At 49.9% G+C, this 20,511-nt stretch overlaps 2 protein-coding genes across 4 annotated transcripts; one reads left to right on the top strand and one right to left on the bottom strand.

Moving 5' to 3' along the window:
* Positions 1-6,368: 6,368 nt before the first annotated feature.
* On the top strand, positions 6,369-13,352 carry LOC115582215 (dickkopf-related protein 4). Its single transcript, XM_030418030.1, has 4 exons — positions 6,369-6,479; positions 10,872-10,988; positions 11,860-11,980; positions 12,997-13,352. Exons 1-4 carry the CDS (start codon positions 6,369-6,371, stop codon positions 13,305-13,307), a joined length of 660 nt encoding a protein of 219 aa, XP_030273890.1. The 3' UTR covers positions 13,308-13,352.
* A 1,275-nt stretch (positions 13,353-14,627) lies between these two features.
* LOC115581389 (peptidyl-prolyl cis-trans isomerase-like) lies at positions 14,628-20,236 on the bottom strand. Of its 3 annotated transcripts, none has more exons than XM_030416438.1 (4): positions 20,091-20,236; positions 17,371-17,490; positions 16,087-16,259; positions 14,628-15,025 (listed from the first exon to the last, which is right to left on the bottom strand). In XM_030416438.1, exons 2-4 carry the CDS (start codon positions 17,377-17,379, stop codon positions 14,893-14,895), a joined length of 315 nt encoding a protein of 104 aa, XP_030272298.1. In that variant the 5' UTR covers positions 17,380-17,490; positions 20,091-20,236; the 3' UTR covers positions 14,628-14,892. The 3 variants fall into 3 exon arrangements, with proteins under 3 accessions (XP_030272298.1, XP_030272295.1, XP_030272297.1); XM_030416435.1 differs by lacking the exon at positions 20,091-20,236 and adding an exon at positions 19,871-20,084; XM_030416437.1 differs by lacking the exon at positions 20,091-20,236 and adding an exon at positions 19,514-19,746.
* Between the last annotated feature and the right edge of the window lie 275 nt (positions 20,237-20,511).

Genomic DNA, 20,511 nt, shown 5'->3' with positions numbered 1-20,511 from the left:
CTTTATTACAACGAGCCGGATCAGAACCGTCACACAGCTGGTCCTCTTCAGTCCTCCTCTCAAATCTTACATGGATTTTATTGTTCACTGAATATTTGCAAAGATTTCTTTAATGTTTTAGAAACAAAGTTGTTCTCATCTGTGTCTGCCTGCTGCCGGCCGCTTTCTTCTCTGCTGTTAATATATATTTGGTATCGAGATCGCGGCTGTCTCAATGAATTCTAGTCATTATTTAATTTTATGTAAGTGTAGCGAGGTGGATGTTTGCAGAGCCAGGCTACCTGTTTCCCCCTGCCTTTGTGCTAAGCTAAGCAAAGATAAGCTAAGCTAACCTTCTGAGTCACAAGGTCATATCTCCTGAACTACTCCGACACCATGAACCTGATGTTAGCGTCGCTGCTCCGGACCAGAACAAAAGAGGCCGATTACTTCTGATGACATCATCAGCCTCGCCTGGACTCTGTGTTTACCGATGATTAGCTAATGCTAGCACGCTAAGACCCAAAACTAAGATGGAGAACATGGTAAACATTATACATACTAGCATCAGCATGTTAGCATTGTCACTGAGCGTGTTAGCATGCTGATGCTAGCATGTAGCACCTGTGCAGCCTCTCAGAGCTGTTAGCGCGTCGCGGCGTCACAGGTTGAGTGATTAAAAGGTGAACGTGTGAACTGAAGACACAGAAATGATATTTATCAACACCGTCATTTTAGCTTCAGACTTGAAATGTTTTTGAAACAATTTAATAAAATGATATTTTCTGCTTTAAGAGACGAGTTCTCAGCTGAAGTTAGCTGTTAGCTTGTCTGCTGTTAGCATGTCTGCTGTTAGCATAGACCGTTTTCTCACAGCGTTTTATTTTTCATTGACATAACTTAATTCTATATTTGTTTTATCACAGAGTATATTTAGATTCTGTGTTATTCTAATATCACAAACAAAATGATTTAGTGAAACATTTCAACTTTAACTGACTCGTCAGTGTTTTCAGATGTTCCTCGTTAGCGTGAACACGACCGGACTGACTGTTTACTGTCGGTCTGTTCTGACTGCTGATTGTTTTACAGGCTCTTTCCTCCCTCACTAACACGGTTATCTCTCTCTCTCACACACACACACACGCACACACGCACACACACACACACCTCCTTTCATTCTCTTATCTCTGTCCATCTCGTTTGCTTCGCTCCACCTCTCTCTCTCCTGTTTGATGGAAAATTGATCTGAAATGTAATTTTGTCTCTGAATGTTTAGTTTGACGCAGCAGAGAGAACATGACGAAGTCTGGAGATCTGAATGTTTCCTTCTCATTGTCATTTACAAAAATAGAGATATATAATAAAACACACATCCAGCTGCAGATTCATTCATCCCGACTGACACAAGAATATTAAACTGAACATGAAACAGCCAAACAGCAAGAAGAATAAAGATAATGAACAAAATGTGAGTCAACGTTCAGAAAACATTGAAAATGGATCCAGAAATAAATATAAAGATATAATAAAGCAATAATAACAATATAAAGACATTCAAACAACTGAGGGAAACATAAGGGAAATATTTCAGGTGAAAATAAAAAAACGAAGCACAAATGAAACGGATGGTTCAGGAAGATCAAACACAGATCAAATATATCTGTTACGTCTGAATTAAAACACAAGACTTCCAAATCATAAAATCCATCTGAACATCGAGGACGGAAAAAAGCTTCACGGATACAAAACATGCAAGAAAATAAAAAGTCACATGAAGAAAATCAATAAAACCTGCAGAAGAAAAAAGATCAAGTTAAACTTTAGATTAAGAAACAGAAGTTACAACTAAACTAACAGTGATGGTAAATAAAAGCACTTAAATTAAAATAAATTAAAAAAAAATTTAAAAAAAAAGACTGAAACTGATTCTGAGACAGAACCTGATGGACTCACATCGGATCAGAATCTCAATTAAAACATGAATAACGAGACTTCCAGCACTGACTGGACTGACGGACAGGTGGGTCCTACCTGCACGACTGGTGCTCCGGTTCTTGTTCTCTGAGCTGCTGACGGACCGATAACAGCCTCAATCTGACCTGAGGGGAGGAGGAGGAGGAGGAGGAGGAGAGGAAACAAGGAGGCAGGGAAGGACTGAAGAAGGAGGAAGAGGAGGAGAGGAAACAAGGAGGCGAGGAAGTTTCCTTATTATGATAAAAACAGACAATATGGAGACACACACCAACCAGCAACGCAAATGATACACCCTCTGACCTGTGTGTGTATGTGTGTGTGTGTGTGTGTGTGTGTGTGTGTGTGTGTGTGCGTGTGTGTGTGTGTGTGTGTGTGCGTGTGTGTGTGTGTGTGTGTGTGTGTGTATGTGTGTTTGCGTGTGTGTGTGTGCGTGTGTGTCAGTAATTGTGAGCATCTGCTGTCCTTTTATTGAAGCCCTGGAACAACCTGCAGGCTGGAGACCTTATCACACACACAGATCTACACACACACACACACACACACACACACATACACACACACACACACACACATACACACACACACACACACACACACACACACACAGGTCTGTTGACGCTGCTGTTCCCTCAGTTCAGCAGGTTTCATGTGTGTTGTTGAGGTTTATCTGTTCGGCTTTGTATTGAGAAGTAAAAGTACAAATACTCTATTACTAACACACACCTGTGTTCTGACTCACAGCTGTTCACACCTTCAGCTCACGCTTCCCAGCACCGAGTTCAGGTTTCTCTTCAGGTCCAGTGTTGGCCGCCGTGTTCTGCTCTGATCCGGTTCAGAAACATCACCTGGTTCTGTCTCCACAAACACAGCTGAAAAATGTCCCATCGTCCTGTCAGAGTATCCAGTGGTTTCACACTACAAACACAGCGGTCTCTAACTTAGCATCCTTCTCATGCAGCTCCAGATAAATATCCAGTGGTTTCATGCTTAAATGTTGAAATGTGAGCTCCCAAACAGCGGTCTCTTGCTTACCTGGGCAGGTACCTCATCAAACAGTCAACAGCGGTCTCTTGCTGGGCAGGTACCTCATCAAACAGTCAACAGTGGTCTCTTGCTTACCTGGGCAGGTACCTCATCAAACAGTCAACAGCGGTCTCTTGCTGGGCAGGTACCTCATCAAACAGTCAACAGTGGTCTCTTGCTGGGCAGGTACCTCATCAAACAGTCAACAGTGGTCTCTTGCTGGGCAGGTACCTCATCAAACAGTCAACAGCGGTCTCTTGCTGGGCAGGTACCTCATCAAACAGTCAACAGCGGTCTCTTGCTTACCTGGGCAGGTACCTCATCAAACAGTCAACAGCGGTCTCTTGCTGGGCAGGTACCTCATCAAACAGTCAACAGTGGTCTCTTGCTGGGCAGGTACCTCATCAAACAGTCAACAGTGGTCTCTTGCTGGGCAGGTACCTCATCAAACAGTCAACAGCGGTCTCTTGCTGGGCAGGTACCTCATCAAACAGTCAACAGCGGTCTCTTGCTTACCTGGGCAGGTACCTCATCAAACAGTCAACAGTGGTCTCTTGCTGGGCAGGTACCTCATCAAAAAGTTAACAGCGGTCTCTTGCTGGGCAGGTACCTCATCACACAGTCAACAGCGGTCTCTTGCTGGGCAGGTACCTCATCAAAAAGTCAACAGCGGTCTCTTGCTGGGCAGGTACCTCATCAAACAGTCAACAGCGGTCTCTTGCTGGGCAGGTACCTCATCAAACAGTCAACAGCGGTCTCTTGCTGGGCAGGTACCTCATCAAAAAGTCAACAGCGGTCTCTTGCTTACCTGGGCAGGTACCTCATCAAACAGTCAACAGCGGTCTCTTGCTGGGCAGGTACCTCATCAAACAGTCAACAGTGGTCTCTTGCTTACCTGGGCAGGTACCTCATCAAACAGTCAACAGCGGTCTCTTGCTTGCCTTCTTGGCCAGTTTTCATTCAAATATTCAGTGGTGGGGGCGCTAGTGAGCAGAGCATGGAGTGGGACGCCATTCTGTGTTCCTGCAAAACTCGTTATAATCCTTAATTAAAACAGCCGCTCCAAAAGATAAGGTACTATGAACACGGCAACAGGGCGAGTAGATTATTAGCATTTACATTAAGAAAACAGCAGTCATCTAACACAGTACAGAGAATAAAATCTCAGGACACCTTTTTCACGAAACCAGATAAAATAGCGGTCGCCCCCCCTCGTGGCCCAATTATTGAAAAACGCAGGCTAAAGTGCCCTCTTGGGAGCCAAAACGCGCACTAAAGTGCCCTCTTGGGAGCCAAAATGCACGCTGAAGTGCCCTCTTGGGAGCCAAAATGCACGCTGAAGTGCCCTCTTGGGAGCCAAAATGCACGCTAAAGTGCCCTCTTGGGAGCCAAAACGCGCGCTAAAGTGCCCTCTTGGGAGCCAAAATGCACGCTGAAGTGCCCTCTTGGGAGCCAAAATGCACGCTGAAGTGCCCTCTTGGGAGCCAAAACACGCGCTAAAGTGCCCTCTTGGGAGCCAAAACGCGCGCTAAAGTGCCCTCTTGGGAGCCAAAATGCACGCTGAAGTGCCCTCTTGGGAGCCAAAATGCACGCTAAAGTGCCCTCTTGGGAGCCAAAATGCACGCTAAAGTGCCCTCTTGGGAGCCAAAATGCACGCTAAAGTGCCCTCTTGGCTGGCAAAACACACTAAACTGCCCCCTTGGCTGGTTAAAACATGATAAACTGCCCTCTTGGGAGCTAAAATGCACGCTTAAGTGCCCTCTTGGGAGCCAAAACGCGTGCTAAAGTGCCCTTTTCAGTGGCGAGAATGCGCTGTATTTTCGCCCCTGCCCTTCCAAAAGTCTGTGCACGCTACTGCACACCAGATATAACACATGGATCCAGAGGGTCTGGGACCTCGACCAGACGGAGCACATTACTTATTTCCTCAGGCTCCAAAAACCCAGAAACCACCTTTACCGAACGCTGGAGCCGTTATGGCTGAATCACAGCAGTGAGGTGCAACATGTGACCAGGTCCAGACTTCTACTTGCTTTTTCTTATTCTTACTTACTTACTTACTGCTTTACATGTTACAGCATGAACAGTGGTCTCTCTCCTGCGTGGCAGCCATCTTGTCTGGCTGTCAATCAAACTATCCAGTGGTTTCACGCCTAAAATCTTGGTTTTAGGTTCACATCAGTAACACTGGGAGAAATAACCAAGTTTGTTTGTGAAGCGTCACAACGCCGTCCGATCAGGAGAACAGACTCCAGATCAGAACCTCGTGGAGAAAGCGGTGGACGGTTTCAGTCCGGAGGCTTTGACTAACTTCTGGACTGGATTTGAGTCGGGACCAAAGTGTTCTGTAGAGTCTCAGAACCCTGAGCCACCATCCTGCTGCTGATTGGCCATCATTAAATATGTGATCACCTATCAAGACCTCAAGTATCCTCCAAACATTTGGTTGGACCGCCTCTCCTGACCAGACAGAACCGCCCTCCTGTGTCGCGGACCGCTGTGTGATTGGCTGGGACACCTGTCAGTCAAACAGACACACCTGGACACATTCTTCTCCATTCTAAATCTCTTTATTGGAAGAATGATTGTGTTGGATTTGTGTGTTCAGAGACGCTGAGCTGAGATTTACTGTTCACCTGTTCGGTGTCGTCATGAAACGGATTCACTTCTGTCTGTTAATCAGCTTTAATCACCTGTAAACACTCACACATCCGCACAGCGCCGCTCTAATGAGGCTTTATGGTAACGTTCAAACCACATGAAGCATAACCACACACACACACACACACACACACACACACACACACACACACACACACACACAAACACACACACACACACACACACCTCAGACGGCTCTACCTGTCTCGTGTCTCCAGGTGTGTTCTAATCTCTCTGTGGTCTCTGCGGTGTCACATATCAAACGTGCCGCCTCACCTGAGGCCGCGAGGCTTCCAGGAAGGAAGCGAAGGCGGCGCTGTCTCCACCGACTGATGCGGTCGAGCTTCAAACGCACCTTCAAGACTTCTGAGAGACAGCAGGACGGATCAGAGGGAGCAGAGGGCTATAAAAACAAACGCACCTGAAGGCAGCAGCCAGGCGGAGACAGACTCACCTGCTGGGACGAAGACGAGCTTCTGTTGCTGCGAAGAAAACTTTTTTATTCTCTCACACAATTTTAAAAAACAGCGCAGACACTTTTCTAACTGGAAGGATTCCAACAAATTCTTCTAATAGGCAGATCAATAATCAGAAGGGAGTCTAAGGATCAATTAACTGTCAGACAGAAACACAGAGAGGAGAGTGAACGGACAGTTTCCTCTCAGAGATCACAAGAAGACCCAGTGATTGATTACTGATCGAGGACTGGCTCATCGATCGATCTGAGGATGTGGATGTGGCGCAGCTTCCTGTGCGTGTCGCTGGTCTGCGGTCTGGCTCTGGACTCCAACACCATCAGATCCTCCAAAGAGTCCACGCAGCAGAGCGCCGAGCTGCCGGTAAGACCTGCAACCTTCACTGCTCCACATCAGCAGCTGTCCGGTCCAGTCCGGTCCGGTCCAGTCAGGATGTTTCCTATTGTCCCTCTAAAAGTTGACGAGAACTTGGCGAGTTTCTGTAGGAAGTGGATTCTTTTCTGTGCTGTTATAATCAGGGTTCTGACGTGTGATGACCCGTCCGGATCTCAATGATCCCAGAACCTCCACTCCTGTAGACAGGCTGTGTGTCTGTGCCTCCTTGGTTCTTCTTATGTTGAGCAGCAGATGGTTCTGTTGGTGTCCTCCTGATATGGACTCTCGTGGTAGTTTCTAAAGCGGTCCCTGATGGTCTGTGGTCCTGATCTCTGGACCGGTCTCCTGAGGTCTCACTGCAGACTGAGAGGATCCTCAGTGGATCTGTTGGTTCTGAAAGTGTACTGGTGAGGGTCCAGACTGGCAGGGATGTTGTCTTTATGTGCTGGAGAACCAGTTCCTCTATCACTCCATCAGGACGTGAGGGGTGAGAGCAGGGGGAGCAGGGGGAGCAGGAGGAGCATGGGGAGCAGGGGGAGCAGAGGGAGCAGGAGGAGCAGGAGGAGCAGGGGGAGCAGGAGGAGCAGGGGGAGCAGGAGGAGCAGGGGAGCAGGGGGAGCAGAGGGAGCAGGAGGAGCAGGAGGAGCAGGGGGAGCAGGAGGAGCAGGAGTAGCAGGGGGAGCAGGGGGAGCAGGGGGAGCAGGAGTAGCAGGGGGAGCAGAGGGAGCAGGAGTAGCAGGGGGAGCAGGGGGAGCAGGGGGAGCAGGAGGAGCAGGGGGGGCAGGAGGAGCAGGGGGAGCAGGGGAGCAGGGGGGAGCAGAGGGAGCAGAGGGAGCAGGAGTAGCAGGGGGAGCAGGAGGGAGCAGAGGGAGCAGGAGTAGCAGGGGGAGCAGGGGGGGCAGGAGGAGCAGGGGGAGCAGGGGGGGCAGGGGGAGCAGGAGGAGCAGGAGGAGCAGGGGGAGCAGGAGGAGCAGGAGGAGCAGGGGGAGCAGGGGGGAGCAGAGGGAGCAGGGGGAGCAGGGGGGCAGGGGGAGCAGGAGGAGCAGGAGTAGCAGGGGGAGCAGGAGGAGCAGGGGGAGCAGGAGGGAGCAGAGGGAGCAGGGGGAGCAGGAGGGAGCAGGGGGAGCAGGAGGGAGCAGGGGGAGCAGGGGGAGCAGGAGGAGCAGGGGGAGCAGGGGGGAGCAGAGGGAGCAGGGGGAGCAGGGGGGGCAGGGGGAGCAGGAGGAGCAGGAGTAGCAGGGGGAGCAGGAGGAGCAGGGGGAGCAGGAGGGAGCAGAGGGAGCAGGGGGAGCAGGAGGGAGCAGGGGGAGCAGGAGGAGCAGGGGGAGCAGAGGGAGCAGGGGGAGCAGGGGGAGCAGGAGGAGCAGAAGGAGCAGGGGGAGCAGGGGGGCAGGAGGAGCAGGGGGGGCAGGGGGAGCAGGAGCACGTATCTTTAGTGTCCAGGTCTCTCTCCGGTCTCTGTAGGTGTCCAGGTCTCTCTCCGGTCTCTGTAGGTGTCCAGGTCTCTCTCCGGTGTCTGTAGGTCTCTGTAGGTCTCTGTAGGTGTCCAGGTCTCTCTCCGGTCTCTGTAGGTCTCTGTAGGTGTCCAGGTCTCTCTCCGGTCTCTGTCGGTCTCTGTAGGTGTCCAGGTCTCTCTCCGGTCTCTGTAGGTCTCTGTAGGTGTCCAGGTCTCTCTCCGGTCTCTGTAGGTGTCCAGGTCTCTCTCCGGTCTCTGTAGGTGTCCAGGTCTCTCTCCGGTCTCTGTAGGTCTCTGTAGGTGTCCAGGTCTCTCTCTGGTCTCTGTAGGTGTCCAGGTCTCTCTCCAGTCTCTGTAGGTATCTGTAGGTGTCCAGGGCTCTCTCCAGTCTCTGTAGGTGTCCAGGTCTCTCTCCGGTCTCTGTAGGTGTCCAGGTCTCTCTCCGGTGTCTGTAGGTGTCCAGGTCTCTCTCCGGTGTCTGTAGGTGTCCAGGTCTCTCTCCAGTCTCTGTAGGTGTCCAGGTCTCTCTCCGGTCTCTGTAGGTCTCTGTAGGTGTCCAGGTCTCTCTCCGGTCTCTGTAGGTGTCCAGGTCTCTCTCCGGTCTCTGTAGGTGTCCAGGTCTCTCTCCGGTCTCTGTAGGTCTCTGTAGGTGTCCAGGTCTCTCTCTGGTCTCTGTAGGTGTCCAGGTCTCTCTCCAGTCTCTGTAGGTGTCCAGGTCTCTCTCTGGTCTCTGTAGGTGTCCAGGTCTCTCTCCAGTCTCTGTAGGTATCTGTAGGTGTCCAGGTCTCTCTCCAGTCTCTGTAGGTGTCCAGGTCTCTCTCCGGTCTCTGTAGGTGTCCAGGTCTCTCTCCGGTGTCTGTAGGTGTCCAGGTCTCTCTCCGGTGTCTGTAGGTGTCCAGGTCTCTCTCCGGTCTCTGTAGGTGTCCAGGTCTCTCTCCGGTCTCTGTAGGTGTCCAGGTCTCTCTCCGGTCTCTGTAGGTGTCCAGGTCTCTCTCCGGTCACTGTAGGTCTCTGTAGGTGTCCAGGTCTCTCTCCGGTCTCTGTAGGTGTCCAGGTCTCTCTCCGGTCTCTGTAGGTCTCTGTCGGTGTCCAGGTCTCTCTCCGGTCTCTGTAGGTGTCCAGGTCTCTCTCCGGTCTCTGTAGGTGTCCAGGTCTCTCTCCAGTCTCTGTAGGTGTCCAGGTCTCTCTCCAGTCTCTGTAGGTGTCTGTAGGTGTCCAGGTCTCTCTCCGGTCTCTGTAGGTGTCCAGGTCTCTCTCCGGTGTCTGTAGGTGTCCAGGTCTCTCTCCAGTCTCTGTAGGTGTCCAGGTCTCTCTCTGGCCTCTGTAGGTGTCCAGGTCTCTCTCCGGTCTCTGTAGGTCTCTGTTGGTGTCCAGGTCTCTCTCCGGTCTCTGTAGGTGTCCAGGTCTCTCTCCGGTCTCTGTAGGTCTCTGCAGGTGTCCAGGTCTCTCTCCGGTCTCTGTAGGTGTCCAGGTCTCTCTCCGGTCTCTGTAGGTCTCTGTAGGTCTCTGTAGGTGTCCAGGTCTCTCTCAGGTCTCTGTAGGTCTCTGTAGGAGTCCAGGTCTCTCTCAGGTCTCTGTAGGTCTCTGTAGGTCTCTGTAGGTGTCCAGGTCTCTCTCCGGTCTCTGTAGGTCTCTGTAGGTCTCTGTAGGTCTCTGTAGGTGTCCAGGTCTCTCTCAGGTCTCTGTAGGTCTCTGTAGGTGTCCAGGTCTCTCTCCGGTCTCTGTAGGTCTCTGTAGGTGTCCAGGTCTCTCTCCGGTCTCTGTAGGTCTCTGTAGGTGTCCAGGTCTCTCTCCGGTCTCTCTCCGGTCTCTGTAGGTCTCTGTCGGTGTCCAGGTCTCTCTCCGGTCTCTGTAGGTCTCTGTCGGTGTCCAGGTCTCTCTCCGGTCTCTGTAGGTCTCTGTAGGTCTCTGTAGGTGTCCAGGTCTCTCTCCGGTCTCTCTCCGGTCTCTGTAGGTGTCCAGGTCTCTCTCCGGTCTCTCTCCGGTCTCTCTCCGGTCTCTGTAGGTGTCCAGGTCTCTCTCCAGTCTCTGTCGGTGTCCAGGTCTCTCTCCGGTCTCTGTAGGTCTCTGTAGGTCTCTGTAGGTGTCCAGGTCTCTCTCCGGTCTCTCTCCGGTCTCTGTAGGTGTCCAGGTCTCTCTCCGGTCTCTCTCCGGTCTCTGTAGGTCTCTGTAGGTCTCTGTAGGTGTCCAGGTCTCTCTCCAGTCTCTGTAGGTGTCCAGGTCTCTCTCCAGTCTCTCTCCGGTCTCTGTAGGTGTCCAGGTCTCTCTCCGGTCTCTCTCCGGTCTCTGTAGGTGTCCAGGTCTCTCTCCGGTCTCTGTAGGTGTCCAGGTCTCTCTCCGGTCTCTCTCCGGTCTCTGTAGGTCTCTGTAGGTGTCCAGGTCTCTCTCCGGTCTCTGTAGGTCTCTGTAGGTGTCCAGGTCTCTCTCCGGTCTCTCTTCGGTCTCTGTAGGTCTCTGTAGGTGTCCAGGTCTCTCTCCGGTCTCTGTAGGTCTCTGTAGGTCTCTGTAGGTGTCCAGGTCTCTCTCCGGTCTCTGTAGGTCTCTGTAGGTGTCCAGGTCTCTCTCCGGTCTCTGTAGGTCTCTGTAGGTCTCTCTCCGGTCTCTGTAGGTCTCTGTAGGTCTCTGTCGGTGTCAGTCTGTCCTGCAGTCCTGCAGAGCTGCTGTAGCTTCATCTGTCCGCTCTGGAACAGGTTTTACTGAGGGCCAGGTGGTCTACAGGCTCCGTCCTCTGAGCATCGCTGCTGTAAACACAGAGTCCACCTCCACCTTCATCCAATCACTGAGCTTCATGTCACGATGCTGATGAGTGAAGACTGTGACTGTTATTTGAGTTCGTTGTGTTTTTTTAATTTGTTCAATTCATGATGATGTTCTACTTTAATATCAGAGGTCTACATGTGACATCACTCTGACCTGTCCATCAGGATCGTTCCAACGGCGAGCAGGCGGAGCGGCCTGTACGGCGCCGGCCGGAGACCAATTCCAATTCCAATCGAGAATCAACACCAGCGTGTTCCACACCTGACTGCACCGCACCTGAGGTCAGTGACTCAAACACACACCGAGTCTCAGAGACTTTCACCTGGAGACTAAACTGCAAAACTCTCGCCAAAAAGAAACCAAGGTTTTATTTTATGATTGAATATGAGTCAAACCTTCATGTAAAAGCATAATTACAATGAAAGAGGCACTTTTAAGATTTACCGTAGTTTCGTTTTTGGTCAAACTCATTTTCAATGGGAGTGTTACGGGCACTTTTACGCTAGCATCAAAATCTCTCTGTTTAAAACAGTAAGAAGTCTCGACACAACATGAAACTTTGCTGGTAGTATCACCAGGGTCTCTACACATGAACACGAGCACTGAGAACATTGTTTGTGTACACAGAGTTACTAAAAAGAAGGTTTTTGAACAACTCATGTTAGTAGCTGGATCTCCGGCACGTCGCCGTCATGGCAGACAGAAAGTGTCGATCCCCGAGTGCGACCTGACAGGCAGGACAGTGATGGTGGACCTCCTGTCAGGTCGCACTCGGGGATCGACACTTTCATTTGTAAAATGAGAAATACACGTGAAGAAGCAAATGTCATTTCTGAAAATGTGAAAAAAACTCAAGTAACGTGTGAATGTATAAATAATGATTATTAAATAAATAATAATCATTTCATAAACTGTCAAAGATTTTAATGTTCTATCTATCTATCTATCTATCTATCTGTCTATCTATCTGTCTATCTGTCTATCTATCTATCTATCTGTCTATCTATCTATCTATCTATCTATCTGTCTATCTATCTGTCTATCTGTCTATCTATCTATCTATCTGTCTATCTATCTATCTATCTATCTATCTATCTATCTGTCTATCTATCTATCTGTCTGTCTGTCTGTCTGTCTGTCTGTCTCTATCAGACTGGCGGCTGCAGTAACAGAGCTCAGAGGCGTCTGTCCTCACAGGACAGACAGGCAGACAGACAGCAGGACACAGAGACAGACGGGCAGATGAACACAGACGGCTTCAACAGGACTAAAGGTGAAAACATCAGTTCTTATACATTTCATACTTTAAAGGAGAAGTTGACCCAGTAGTGTAAATCTATTCATCATCTCCTCGAGCTCCCAGAAGCCCCGAGACCCCGAAGACATGATGTTACTCCTCGCCGTGCGTCAGAGGAGCGTCGGGCTGCCAGTTTTTCACGTAGTGGTCAGACTGTGTAACGACATCGTCAGGTGACGCTCTGCGGCCTGAAGCTAACATCGTGACAGAGCGTCTGTAAAATGTTGGTCCATTTGGATTTGATCCATTCAGTCCAGACGAGCCCCACCAGGTTCAGGTTCAGGGTTCAGGTTCAGGTTCAGGTTCAGGTTCAGGTCTCAGGGTCTCAGGGTCTCAGGGTTCAGGTTCAGGTCTCAGGGTTCAGGTTCAGGTCTCAGGGTTCAGGTTCAGGTCTCAGGGTTCAGGTTCAGGGTCTCAGGGTTCAGGTTCAGGTCTCAGGTTCAGGTTCAGGGTTCAGGTTCAGGTCTCAGGGTTCAGGTTCAGGTCTCAGGGTTCAGGTTCAGGTTCAGGTTCAGGTCCAGGTTCAGGTTCAGGTCTCAGGGTCCAGGTTCAGGTTCAGGTCTCAGGGTTCAGGTTCAGGTTCAGGTCTCAGGTCTCAGGGTTCAGGTTCAGGTTCAGGTTCAGGTCTCAGGGTTCAGGTCTCAGGTCTCAGGTTCAGGTTCAGGTTCAGGTCTCAGGTCTCAGGGTTCAGGTTCAGGTTCAGGTTCAGGTCTCAGGGTTCAGGTTCAGGTCTCAGGGTTCAGGTCTCAGGGTTCAGGTCCAGGTTCAGGTCTCAGGTCTCAGGGTTCAGGTTCAGGTTCAGGTTCAGGTCCAGGTTCAGGTTCAGGTCTCAGGGCTTCAGGTTCAGGTTCAGGTTCAGGTCTCAGGGTTCAGGTTCAGGTTCAGGGTCTCAGGGCTTCAGGAGACTCCAGCAGACGCTGACTACACTTTCATCTCTGGCTGAACTGTTCTCTCCGGGTTCACTCTGATAATAACTGTGTTTCTGTCTGCAGCTCCAGAGATGGCGAGCTGCGTGCGGTCTGGCGACTGTGCTGCCGGTCTGTGCTGCGTCCGGTACCTGACCGGTAAGCGGTGTCAGAGGATCCCGGTGGAGGGCGAGGCCTGTCTGCTGCGAGGCTCCAGCAAACTGAGGAGGAAGCTGGGACGCTGCGACTGCGAGGCGGGGCTGACCTGTGTCGCCGTAAACCGGGCGGAGTCGGGAAAAGCCAAAGGTCAAGGTGTGTGTCAGCCCCGCCAGAGACAGGCCGAGAGGACAACACGGCATTCTGGGAAGAAGAGGAGGACGGCAGAGAGCAGCTGCTGACAGATTCATGAGAAACTCTGTAGTGTCTGGACACATTTAATTTAAACTCGGCTCAGCTTGTAGAAAAATGTTGTTTCATTACCGTCTCGTGGTCGACGCTCAGGTTACATCATCACCTCTGGCAGCCATGTTGGAGGCTCCGATTGTTACTGTTAGCTTGTGTTAGCTAACAAGCGTCCGCTCAGCTGATCGTCAGGCTGTCACATCACACCTGAGACGCTGAGAGTCCGGCGGCCTCGACGAGAGTTACAATATTTCTCTATTAATGTTATTTTAGTCAATAAACAGTATGAATGTAGACTTGTATTATATAATAAAGAGTGCACATGACAAACTGCCTGCTGGCTCCTCATTCTGTTGGTCTGACTACAGTCAAATACACTGTGTAGTTATAATAATAATAATAATAATGTGAGAATATTAGTTTAAAACATCCAAAAATGAACTAAAATAATCAGCAGCATGTGAAACACATCAGTTTAATGTTGTGATCAGTCATTAAAACCTTATTGATCAGCTTCTGTGTGACGCGTTAGTGAAGAAAAGCTGAAGAATGTTTGATTTAATAATGATGTCATCAGGAGGTCTGATCATTATCTCATCAGGAGAGGATGAGTGAGGTTGCTGTGAACTGTTCCTTTAAAAACAGTCTTTCAGTCCAGAGTTCAGAATCAATAACAATCACAAGTTTAAGTTTGACTGAAATGTTTGTCCTGAGTCAGCTGCACAGCTGCACAGCGCCCTCTGCTGGACGCCTCAGGTGCGTCGCAGCGTGGGGAGGACAGATCGATCTGTTTCAGCAGGAATATTTCAGTTACATTTTGTTTCATTGACAAAGTTCACTTTCTCTGTGAGCATCAGATTCATGTGGACCTGCTGCAGCTTCGTCCTGAGTGGGTCAAACTGAACCTTTAATGAGTCAACAGCTGGTTTTTGTTCTCGTCACTGATTTATCCAGATAATGTTGATTTGACAGATTTTTGGTTCTTTGACGCTGGTTTTAAATGTATTATGGACTGTTGTTATAGCAACAAGCCCAAACCTGGACAGACACTGCAGTCAAGTTTAAGTTTATGACAAGCGTGTGGAAAGTGTTTCCTCACTCCGGGTGAGGAGGTTGATCACGGCACAGATTTATTCTAAAGTGCACTGAGGCGATGTGATGTGATTGTGTGTGAAGTATTTGATATGAAATGATCATTTTCCATAGAACGTGAGTAGAATGTCCAGGTTCTAGTACAATACTAATTATAAATCTTCAACATGCTAAAACAAAGTGTCGTCAGAAAGTCTGACATTAAATGTGACAACAATCACACGTTTCATCGTCAAGGCAACGTTCCGTTTTATTTTCTTCATGACACTTAAAAAAATGTTGGGACGGAAACGTGGGAATAAAAGACGTTAACGCAAAATAAACTTTAAAAAGTCACAAATGCAGCAACATGTTGTCAACAGAATAAAAAGGGCGGAGCTAGAGGCGGGGTCGATCACTTCTCCATCAATAGGAATGTTGAATGGCAGAGGGGGGCGGGGCCTACGGGGGCGTGGCTACAGGGCGAGCAGAGAGGGTGTAGCGTTGAGTTTAGAGCTCCCCAGAGTCGGCGATGGCGATCTTCTGCGAGGTTTTGCCGCTCTGGCTGCCGTAGGACTCCATCTTCTGCACCACCTCCATCCCCTCCACCACCCGGCCGAACACCACGTGCTTCCCATCGAGCCTGCGAGGAGACACGGCGTTAACAGACGACCAGCAGCACGTGTGAAGGTTGATGAAGCATAATGAGCAGTTGGGTCGTGCACATCACAGAATCACAAGATTCACTGAGGCTGAAAACACTCTGATCAGATCCGAACTGACAGTTCAGGAGCAGCTTCACCAGAACCAGCACCGAGCCCTCATTACTCACAGGGACAGTCTGTTTTCACTCCTGTTGGTTGGTCAGCAGGTTCTACATTCGCCTTCATGTCTCAGGGAGACTAATTGGATCTTGACGGGAAAAAAATTCCCAACAAAACCAATCAGGTGGTTCGAATCTCTGAGTACATCTGACGCTGACCCAAATACAATTCTGGATCTAGCAGATGTTTTATCTGATATTGGCTCAGGCTTGACTGAATTAAAGGGGAATGTTGGTGCTTGGTGGACGGTTAGCTATTACGATCTGTGAGCTCTCTCAGTACAATGGTACCATCTGCTAACATATCAAAATAAAACCTGAAAATGTTCGAGCTGAAATTCCTCATTAGAAAATGATCTTAGAATTAAAACTACTAAATCTGTTCTTGTAATAATGAGGTCGCAGCCCCTCACACCTCACGCCGGCACTGGACTTCATTTATTCACTGGGTCATTTTTGGACTAAAGATCAGTTTATTCATCTGCACTGCAGAAACATTTTGCTCATTAAGTGCACACAAATGATTTAAAATGTCATTTGAAGTCAGTGGTGGGGAGGAACAATCCAAACGTCCCTTCTTCCTCCACAGCGCTTCTACACAACACAGTTCAATACGACCTCATGCAGCTTTTCTCCTCATGGAGCCTTCAGACATCCACTCAAGTGATTAAACATCAGTACGTTTCTTCAACGCTGCTTTGTTTTTAAGTATTTATCAAATGTTCAGTGATTGGAGGAGAGCAGCAGGTTCAGTCACTGATCCACTGCTGACTTATTCTCCTTCAGTTGTTGGTTCCTCCCCTTAAAAAAGTGATTCCAGTGTCTGAAGCTCATTGTTTTCATTTCTCACCTGTGTGTAAATCTCCAGTGTGTGTTCTTACCATGTCGTCTTGACCGTGCAGATGAAGAACTGGGACCCGTTAGTGTTGGGCCCGGCGTTGGCCATGGACAGGATGCCTTCGCAGGTGTGCTTCAGTGTGAAGTTCTCATCAGCAAACTTGTTGCCGTAGATGGACTTTCCACCAGTTCCATTGTGGTTGGTGAAGTCGCCTCCCTGCAAGTTAAACAAAGACAAACTTTAATACTGGAGCTCCACAAACCGACCGGAACCAGACCGACCCGAACTGCTGACGGGGTCTGCAGGGAACGCACATTCAACTGTGAAAAGTCAAAGTTAATCTACAGACTGCAGGTGTGTGAACTGTGACTGAGCTTATAATGTTGTAAAAACCTGTTTAAAACCAGTAATGATAAATCTAAATATATTTCATTTTTGTAGGTAAAATGTAAGCATTAATACAAAACTACTAACTGTATTACATTTCAAATGAAACATAACTGCATCCTGTCAGTGGATATATTCTTTCTGAGGACGTTTCAGTCAGACGAGCTTTTATTTGCCAACATGTTGATTAAGACGTGCCGTCACCGCGTCCATCAGTCAGATCTGGGCTCCATCATCTCTGCCTTGTTTCCTCTCCATCACCTCAGTCATATCACTGATACTTATGCAGGTCGTACTTTTTAAAACATGTTTTTAGTTAATTTAAAACTTAACCTTAATGCTGTCATGGCGACAGAGACCGTTTCCTCAAACGTGATCAACGCGACCGCTTTGCTGTGATGATCCAGAGCGATTTATTCAAACTCTGACTTTTCTCTTTAGAAAAAAAACAAACAGAAAACCTCAATCTTGGGTCTGGTTCTGTTCTCAGATTCAGTTCAGTTGAGTTGGGTCTGACAGGTTCTGGTCTGGTTCAGGTCTCAGTTTAGTGCAGAATGCAGACACAGTAATAACATCTGATTCTATGTGATGATTTCAATCTATAACTGATTTGCTGATAACCAGATAATAAAATGGACATTTTAAGTTTTGATGTGACACACCGTCTGATCACCTGAACAAGCATCAACTATTTTTTTTACGTTTTAAAGACAAGTTAAGGAAACAATCTGCAGGCGAATCAAAAGTTTCAAAATGTGAAGGAAAGTGATGGAATTCAATTCTGTAGTTGTTGAAGTCATTTATCAAACAGTCCCACACAGGCTGCTTCTAAAAACAGAAATCATCAAAATACTAATGAAGAACCATCCCAACCTTGCAGTCACATCATTTCTTAAGAGCACTATAAACCTGACACAGTGCACTCTCATGGCTGCATCACCTGGCACATGAACTGAGGGATGATGCGGTGGAAGATGGAGCCCTTGTAGCCGAAGCCCTTCTCTCCGGTGCAGAGGGCGCGGAAGTTCTCAGCAGTCTTGGGCACCACGTCAGATTCAAGCTGCAGAAACAGACATGAACACGCCCGGAGTCAGTCCACCGTCACGGGCACACACGGTGAGAGTGAACTGCTGTTTCCCAAAAGAAAGAATCATAAAATAAGAGATTGTTGGAGGGTTAAAGCTGTGAAATCAGTGACCAGTCAGTGAGTTAACATGTGGCTTGCTGCCACCACAAAACTGTGCTCAGAACAAGTGAACTTTGTTCTGTGTAGCAAGAGATTGAATAACCGTCCGTCTACACCAACCAGCACGACGCCAGCTGCAACTGTAGGGAGGGAGATGGAGCCCGATGCAGAAACTAAAAACTAAATTACCTTCCAAATAAATCAGTCTGCAACACCTGACGAGTGCTGTTTGTAAAGTGACCAGCATCATCTCTGCAGACTGGTGCCAGAAATAACACGAGGTTTGGAAGAAAACCAGAGAATGTGCTGGACAGTAAGTCAACATGAGTGGAACCTCAGCAGCTTCCAGTGAGCTGAGTGTGCAGTCAGTGTTGTGTCATGGTGACACTGGAATACAGCAATGCAGCAGCGGTCTGCATGTCCTGCACAGCAGTGACGCGACCCTGCAACTGTGTTGGGGGGGCTGCAGCAGCTGATCTCAGAGCAGAAGCTGATCTCAGAGCAGCAGCTAATCTCAGAGCTGCAGCTGATCTCAGAGCAGCAGCTGATCTCAGAGCAGCAGCCAGGCTGTGAGCAGCAGCTAATCTCAGAGCTGCAGCCAGGCTGTGAGCAGCAGCTGATCTCAGAGCAGCAGCTGATCTCAGAGCAGCAGCTGATCTCAGAGCAGCAGCTGATCTCAGAGCAGCAGCCAGGCTGTGAGCTGCAGCTGATCTCAGAGCAGCAGCTGATCTCAGAGCTGCAGCTGATCTCAGAGCTGCAGCTGATCTCAGAGCAGCAGCCAGGCTGTGAGCTGCAGCTGATCTCAGAGCAGCAGCTGATCTCAGAGCAGCAGCCAGGCTGTGAGCTGCAGCTGATCTCAGAGCAGCAGCTGATCTCAGAGCTGCAGCTGATCTCAGAGCTGCAGCTGATCTCAGAGCAGCAGCCAGGCTGTGAGCTGCAGCTGATCTCAGAGCAGCAGCTGATCTCAGAGCAGCAGCTGATCTCAGAGCAGCAGCCTGCAGCCTCCACCTGCTCACAGCAACACGAACCAGACCTTCATAATTCAGGAGCTGCCGGAGCTCAGGTTCCCCTGAACCCGCAGCAGCAGCACGGCAGGAACCAGCTGCGGGTCTCCGGGTTCAGAGCCGCCTCAACACTCGTCCCATACATCGGGAACGCCCATACTGGGCACAGCTACGACTATGCGCATAAAATGGCTGGACTGCGTTTGGTTTTCTGTAGAACCGATCGGGTCCACAGTCTACGTGACACCCGGTTCTGTTCTGTAACATTGGGCTTCTTCACTGTGACCGCGGGCTGAAGGAGTCCAGGCGGCTCGGCCGGCTCCTGCATCCGCTTCTCTGTTCTACACTGCAGATAGCCCACCTCCACCCACCCGCCCCCCGGACCGCACCAGCACTGTGGAACTTTCCAGAACTGCCCCTGCGTCTGTGAACACAGGAACCAGCGGTTCTAGCTGCAGTTAGCTTTAAATCGCCTCATTTTGTGTTGGATACCAGAACCATGACACCAGAACCAAGACACACGTCACAAACAAACCTCAAACACTCCAGTGACGACAGAGAAAGTTTCCCGGGGTTCCCTGCAACAAAGAGCAGCGCGAGCGGCTCTCTGACGGAACGTTCCGTTAGCTTTAGCATTAACTGAACCGTTAGGCAGCGCCGAACCGCTGCCGAACCGCTGCCGGACAGCTCGCGTCTTCTTAACGACTAAAGAGTGGATCAGTGGACCGCAGCGGGGCCGAACCCGTCACGGTTCGGCGTTAACCGACAATTTAAAGCGCAGAACTGACTGAATGAATCTCATCCAGTCGTTACAGAAGCAGCTGGACAGATTACAGCTCACTGTCACAGAATCATCAGCACACAGCCGGTTCTGTTCTGTTCTGTTCACTCACCCTAACGATACAGTTTGAGTATGAACATGTCCGTCAGCACCAACAACTGAACACAACCAGCGTCACATCTGTCAGAACATGTCACAGCCTGAAGTCCCGGTATTTGTCCCGGTATCTGTCCCGTTATCTCTCCCGTTCTGCAGCAGCGCTGGACGGGAGCCAGACACACGTGCACGTGTTTGGACCAGGACCACAGAGGTCGTGACGGCTCGGGTGAAGCCGTCAAACAGATGTGAACTGCCGAGCAGATGAAACCCGGGTTTAACTTTCTGGAGCACAAAGTAACGTAACGACCCCGCAGAGCGCCGCTCTGACAGCAGGACCGCCGGGCACGTCACTGTAAACAGACCCGGTTACCTCCATCACAATCCGGCCCAGCGGGGAGCCGTTGGCGGTGATGTCGAAGAAGACTCTGGGCTTGGCCATGTCAGCGGGCGGGACCGGAGCGGGCGGAATGAAGGTTCTCCGATGACAAGAATCCAGCGGACACAAGAACCCGAAAAAGATGGAGTGAACTGGATTAAGTTTATATAAAACGCCGGTGGGCGGTGTGAAGTTACAGCGAGCCAGTCGGTACCAGCGGAGGACGTGATGGGCGTCTGTTCAGCGAATCATCAGCAGGAACAGCTCGAGCTCCCTTTTTACTGGCCTCTAATTGGACAGACGCATTTCACGGTGAGTTCGATTCGGACATCTGAGTGGACCGCTTCAACGGAGGTTGGACGATGCCAGGCTTTGTCACACAGCTGGAGCCAGTTAACACCGCCCCGCGCAGCTGTCCCGCTCAGGGACGTCAGCTGCTCAGCGTCCAATACGCGCAGCGCACGCGGTGGTTAACCTCAAATTCCGCAGTCCGCGCACGGTCCCGCTGGCTGGCGGGAATGTGGGTGCGCGCTCACGCGAGTCGGGCGCGGTCGTCCTGCTCCCGCACAAAGAAAAAACAAAGTTCACCTGGAAGTTTGTTCAGTGATAAAACCACATTCAGGTTGACAGCTTGT

This window comes from Sparus aurata, chromosome 5 (assembly GCF_900880675.1).
Source record: "Sparus aurata chromosome 5, fSpaAur1.1, whole genome shotgun sequence".
Lineage (NCBI taxonomy): Eukaryota > Metazoa > Chordata > Actinopteri > Spariformes > Sparidae > Sparus > Sparus aurata.
This window is presented reverse-complemented; position numbering and strand designations above follow the sequence as displayed.

Excerpts from the sequence above, each read along its gene's own strand:
- LOC115582215 (XM_030418030.1), top strand. The coding sequence starts at position 6,369 with ATGTGGATGTGGCGCAGCTTCCTGTGCGTGTCGCTGGTCTGCGGTCTG. Across the intron at positions 10,989-11,859 it reads CTGACTGCACCGCACCTGAG|ACTGGCGGCTGCAGTAACAG; the intron begins GTCAGTGACTCA and ends TGTCTCTATCAG. Across the intron at positions 11,981-12,996 it reads CGGCTTCAACAGGACTAAAG|CTCCAGAGATGGCGAGCTGC; the intron begins GTGAAAACATCA and ends TTCTGTCTGCAG.
- LOC115581389 (XM_030416435.1), bottom strand. The coding sequence starts at position 19,939 with ATGGCCAAGCCCAGAGTCTTCTTCGACATCACCGCCAACGGCTCCCCG. Across the intron at positions 16,260-17,370 it reads TCCCTCAGTTCATGTGCCAG|GGAGGCGACTTCACCAACCA; the intron begins GTGATGCAGCCA and ends TTTAACTTGCAG. Across the intron at positions 15,026-16,086 it reads TGCACGGTCAAGACGACATG|GCTCGATGGGAAGCACGTGG; the intron begins GTAAGAACACAC and ends GTCTCCTCGCAG.